General features: G+C 31.9%; 1 protein-coding gene across 1 annotated transcript; it reads left to right on the top strand.

The window, feature by feature from the left end:
• Positions 1-3202: 3202 nt before the first annotated feature.
• LOC140044200 (uncharacterized) lies at positions 3203-6160 on the top strand. Its single transcript, XM_072088677.1, has one exon. The coding sequence runs from the start codon at positions 3203-3205 to the stop codon at positions 6158-6160; it is 2958 nt and encodes a 985-aa protein (XP_071944778.1).
• Positions 6161-6527: the final 367 nt, after the last annotated feature.

Here is a 6527-nt window from a genome sequence, read left to right as displayed (position 1 = left end):
TGTTGTCTTTTTTTTAATGATCATTTTTTATGAAATGTTCTTTTTTTTAAATACAATAGTGGACGTTGCACTGATATGTTATATCATTAATTGATAAAAAGTGTTAATGTAATAGTAGACCAAAATAATAAATATTTTGTCATTGTCAATGGCAAGCCCAATAAACTATACTGGCATGTGACCATTAACAAGTCAGAACTATATTTGATCTTGATCTACCTAAAAAAATTATTGATTTTGAATGAAGGTTGGTAGTAGACATTAAGATAACACAATTCAACAACATTTGTATTTATTAATAAATATTTCAGTGATACTCATTAATATCCTGAGCATTCTAATTCTGAGTTCTAACTATGCATATTTGATCTTGATGAAAACAGTGTTTTCAGATGAGCTTCATAAATGTTGGAAAGTTTTCTTTCTGTCTCCCCAACATAACCGCATCTCTATTTAGAGCGGGGCATGGTCTCTTTCTTGATAAAAATAGTTTCTATAATATTGAACTGAAAAGAGTTCATCTTCACTGCACAACATAGAAACATTGTAAGATGTTTCATTCTTTAATCCGTTCATCTTGTTTAGTTTCACAAACATAAACCACAACGACGACAACAACAAATATAACAACTAAAATTATAAATCAAATGATAATAGGGAAATGATGTGATCCCATAAAATCAAACTGTACTTTAAAGTGTATGAATCCCAACTGCAGCAACAGATATCAAAATGATCTGTATTGGAAATATTCTTTTTTCCAAACCAATAATTAGTAAAACTAAACATTTTCAATCATGTCAAAATGATCTGATCATATAAATTACTAGCATCATCACCTGTCTTTGTGTGAGCCCTACTGACGAACAAATTTCAACTTCACCGAGGTTGACGTAGTTAAACTTAAAAATGCAAGAGTTGCAATTGAAGTCTCATTTTCTATGTTTTAAAGTAGGCTATGCATGAGTGTTTGCGGTCAGTAACTTTCATTGTAACAAAAATAAATACAGAATATTTTAGACTACTGTATATTTTAAATACACTTTAGGTATATCGTCCATAATCTGAAGTTAAAAAAGCAAGTACACATTATTTACAAATTCGAAAGTATTGCTAGAACATATTGAATTGAAAAGAATTTTGAAATTGATGGTACGTCCGTAGATATGCAAATAATAAGTATTATTATTTAAATTAATAATTACTGTACAGTACAAAAAAATGTTTCCTACAGTAGTAGCCGTTTATAACTGAAATACACAAAACAAATTAGATACAAAATGTGACGCTGTTATTATCTTTACATGTAATTAGGAAGCTTACGGAAGAATTAGAAATTACTCCATGGGCTTATACTATATATACATTAAGAATAATATAATAGGCAAAGTATGTTTGTGCGTATAGAGTACAAGGGGAAAAAACGTAAACATACATAAAAGAGTGATGAAAAACAGGATGAACCAGGAGGTAAATTTATATTTAAATTTGTCAAGGTGATTATTGATTAAGGTTGTGGGAAGTGATAAGATAAGATAAATTTATTGAACAAACGCTTTTGTATCAGCGGCACACGTTTATAAGACGGTGCGTTCATTTACAAGGCAATGTAAAAACAAAAAGAAAAGTATCAAAAAATAACATTTAAGTCTTAACTAAGAAGCGAATTATACAAGTAAAATGAAATTAGTAAAAACAAGGTAATCTTACAGATCGAACAATACTTAACCTATATGATGGAGTTAATGTTATTATCTATTTATTATTAATATTTTCAAGTTTAAAGCGAATATATTATCATTATTATTACTAATATATATATATATATATATATATATATATATATATATATATATATATATATATATATATATATATATATATATATATATATTATATATATATATATATATATATATATATATATATATAATTGCTAATTGATTTATGATACTGTTATTATTAAAATAAATGCAACTTTTATATCATTATTTGTTCTTATTATATTTAATATTAATAGTTATTTGTAATTTAATTAAACGTGATACAATTTTTATTATACTATTTAGTCTTATTTTTAGTACTGTATTATTTGTTTATTTTATTTAGATTTAGGTTACATTATATAATTTTGAAGAAAAAAAAAAAAAAAAAAAAAAAAAATATATATAAAAATATAATATATTATTGAATTAGATAAATGGTAAAATAATGTTAGTAGATAATATGATGGGCGGTAAATATTTATATATTATATATTAAGTGTAGTCTTTCTCTGTCTCCATGCAGCAGTTAAGTATTGTTTACAGTGTGATAAAGGTCATCAAGTAAAATATGATGTTGGTATTCGATTGTACCACTTCTAAAATTCTCCCAGAATGTATCATAACCACAATACAATAAATCCATTTTTAGTAAATTAAAATGTGTTTCTCTTACATTTTTAAGGTTTGAACATTCAAGTAGAAAATGGTCTGTAGTTTCAATTAACTGATTGTTGCATAGCTTGCAAAAACCAATCTAATTTTCTGACCATGTATTTTTTCTACCTTCTAAATCAAGGAGTTAGACCTCGCTTTAAACTTTAAACTAATGGAATCAAAATTCACCATATCAAACATGTATGTCTCTGCTTTAGGTTCATGTTTATATTTCAAATATTCGGAGAGGGTTGACTTTGTTTTTGCACCTTCTAACCATTCCTTGATATTTTCTAGAGAGTTGGCATGTGTAAAACTCTTAAACCATTGACTTTCCGGATTTAAATTAAACTTATTTCCTAAATCAAATTTACATAATAAATCTTTGATATGGTTAATCCACTTCCATTTCACCTTATCTTCTACATCCATTATAGATCTACATAGTAGTTTTTGCCATCTTGTGTGGCGCCTGTGTGGCAGCTGTTTGTTTACTTTGGTCTCTCTACTAAGTTATTTCTACCTTTTTTTATAACTTTTTCTGAGTCAAAGTTTTTGGATCTGTATGTTTGTTTCAACTCAGCTTTTGTGCACAGAGTTGTGTTTTATTCGTTGTGTTGAGACATTTGTTGAATTTTTGTAAGAGTTGTTCAACCTGTTTGCTAGCCTGCCTATTCAACATTGTTTTGTCTAGACTAGCAAAGGAAGTAGCTTGTGCCCCTGTGCCTACTGGCAGACCGCCTCTGGAGCCCTTTTTGTTTACCAGCCTAGCTTACATGACCATGAGGTATTCAAGACAAAAACTCTTTGATCTTTGCCGGTTAGATTTTAAGCCACCAAAAGATTTTTTTAGTGTGGCTAATAAACTTGGTGTAGCCCGAACAAAAGCAAGAGGGTGTCGCGGTGGCCGAAACAAAGTAAGACAAATTAGAACATTGATAATGATACGTCAATCTACGAAGTCACAGCATACCTTGAAAATTCATCGTGTTTGTTATTCTAATCTGATTAAAATATGCCCTTGTACTCCACGCCGGCAGCAGGGACCTGACCAAAACATGCATAGCATTAAAGTTGATTTTCCGAACATTTTTCTTTGTAATGCAAGGTCTATTGTGTACCGTATTGATGAACTGCAGTCATTGCTTAATGTTAACTCGTCTGATATTGCTGTTCTTACTGAAACTTGGCAAACAAAGCAAATAAGTAACGACTCGATTGCTGTTGAGAACTACCAAATTTATACTTACCACCGAGCCCATAAACGTGGAGGAGGCGTTGCGGTATACGTTAAGGATACATTTTACTCCAGGATCATTGACACTGTTCCAAATACCAACTGCGAATACGAGTGCGTTTGGGTTCACATTCGCCCAAGAAGATTACCCCGAGATATATCTGGCATTGTTGTTTGTGGAGTGTATGTTCCACCTGATGGTCCTAAGAATGAGATTATGAACTACCTTACAGAATCTGTCGATAAGTTAAAACAGAAATACCCTAATGCTGGTTATATTATACTAGGAGACTTTAACCGATCTAAAATTAATATCATCTGCAAGACACACGCTCTCAAACAAGTTGTAAATAAACCAACCAGGAATGATGCCATTTTGGACTTAATAATAACCAACCTAAGTAAATACTACAATAATCCTGTGATACAATCACCAATTGGTCTGAGCGATCACAATGTTGTTGTTTGGTTGCCCAAATATTACCAACACAAGATACATAGAACCTTGAAAAAGACCAATCGTTTGATGCCTGCCCATGCAATCCAGCAATTTGGTGAATGGATTACCCAGTACCCATGGACCGAAGTTGTTAACATGTCTAATCTCCAAGAGAAAGCAAATGCTTTTTATAGTATCTTAGATGTAAAAATCAACAAGTTTTTTCCATTGAAATCATTTAGACTTCACTCAAGCGACAAGTCCTGGATGAATAGGGTAGTGAAAGACCTTATTTTAAAACGACAAAAATGTTTTGCTAATGAGGGAAAGTCTAATCAATGGAAACTCTATCGAAACCGTGTCCAACTTGAAATTAAACGTGCAAAGTCTAACTTCTATAACGAAATACTTAAAAGCCTCAAATCAACTAACCCAGTGAAATGGCATCAAGGTATCCAGCTTATGGCAAACAAACTAAAACCCCCACCTATTATTCAAATACCCAACATTGCCCCTAACAATGATCTTGCTATAGCTCAAGATATCAATGTTTCTTTCTCCAAGGTCTCGCAAAGTAAGAAATCTTTGGTGCGTCAAAGTCTTCCAAGTTTCTTACCAGCTGAAAATCCACCCCAACTGGAGGAATGGGAAATGTTCTACCACCTAAAAAAAGTTAAAGTTTCAAAATCTGCTGGACCTGATAATGTGCCCAACAAGATTATCAAAATGTTTGCATGTGAATTGAGTTTCCCATTAACAAACATTGTAAATGCTTCCTTTAGGCAATCTTGTGTACCTCGGCAATGGAAAGACGCCATAGTGTGTACCATTCCAAAAGAGTACCCGATTAAACACGATAAACTAAGACCAGTTTCTTTGACTTCACAATTTGCCAAAGTAGCAGAAGGAATTGTATACGACCTCTTGTTAAACGATATTGGACCGAATATGGACACTAGCCAGTATGGGTGTATGAAAGGATGCTCTACATCACATTATCTGATCGACATGCTCAATCTTCTTTATAAAGGAACTGACAAGCCGCGCAAAACAGGACGCTTGGTTATAACAGATTTCGCTAAAGCATTTGATGGCGTTGACCATACAGTTGCAGCAAGTAATCTCATTGCACTTGGTGCCAAATCCTGGATTGTCGATTGGATATGTAACTTTTTCTCTGGAAGGCGTCAAAGAGTCAAGTACCAATCGACTTTGTCAGACTGGGAAACCTTATCCTGTGGTGTGCCACAAGGTACTAAGCTTGGAGAAATTGTGTTCCGTGCTGCCATCAATGATGCTGTGAAAGAAGCAATCTGTGAAAAGTGGAAGTTCGTTGATGATCTTTCACTGGGCGAGGTAGTTAACTCTAATGCAACGTCTACACTACAACATGATGTTGATGATTTGGTCGAATGGGCAACCATGAACAAATTTCAATTGAACCCATCAAAATGCAAACAACTTAAATTTTGTTTCATGAAGTCGCCACCCTATATGACACCTATCAACATAAATGGCTGTGAATTAGAAACAGTTAACTATGCAAAAATACTCGGTGTTTTCATCCAGGATGATTTAAAATTTGATGTCCAGGTTGACCATATCCTTAGTAATGGAGGAAGACGTCTACACATGCTTAGCCTTTTAAAACAGTTTAGGATTCCTTTTGAAGACCTTGCCCAAGTTTACACCACATATGTTAGACCAATTTTTGAGTATGCAATACCAGTATGGCACTCTAGTCTTACTGTTGCGCAGACAAATGCCATAGAGTCCATGCAAAAACGTGCATGTAAGATAATTTTGGGTAAAGATTACCAAGACTACAACACTTCCCTTAACATTTTGAATATTAAACGACTAGATGAACGCCGCGAAAATATATGTCGTAAATTTGCTACAGATTGTATTACATCTAATAAATTCAAGGATTGGTTTATTAGAAATCCTGAGCTTTCTGTTAGACTTAAGAAAAGAAAAGAATTTGTTGAGCCCCTATGTAAAACAAACCGATATTATAATAGCCCTAAGCTTTATCTTACACGCCTCCTTAATGAGAGATAGATTTTAACTCAGTAAAACTAAAGACATTTTTGAAGACGTATAAATAAATTAAACATAATATGTGAATATGTACAAATAAATATAATACTACTGTAAATAACTTAATAACTCCATAATTTTCACATTTTCAAATTTTATCAAATTTCATAATCTTGTAAATAAATAATCAATTTCCATATTTCCCTTATTTAATTAAATTTTTAAATTTGTAGATAAATTTTAGCTAAATTTGTATTTTTATGTATTTTTCTTGTGCAATATGTTTGATTCCACTTTTATTTGTTCTTTGATTTCTATGTGAACTTTATATACTGTTTTATGCCTGTTTTAAATGTTTTTATATTTGTAAGTATCATGTAATTCAGCC

This window comes from Antedon mediterranea, chromosome 3 (assembly GCF_964355755.1).
Source record: "Antedon mediterranea chromosome 3, ecAntMedi1.1, whole genome shotgun sequence".
Lineage (NCBI taxonomy): Eukaryota > Metazoa > Echinodermata > Crinoidea > Comatulida > Antedonidae > Antedon > Antedon mediterranea.
The sequence above is the reverse complement of the archived record's forward strand: the minus strand, read 5'-3'. Positions and strand labels throughout refer to the sequence as shown.

Excerpts from the sequence above, each read along its gene's own strand:
- LOC140044200 (XM_072088677.1), top strand. The coding sequence starts at position 3,203 with ATGAGGTATTCAAGACAAAAACTCTTTGATCTTTGCCGGTTAGATTTT.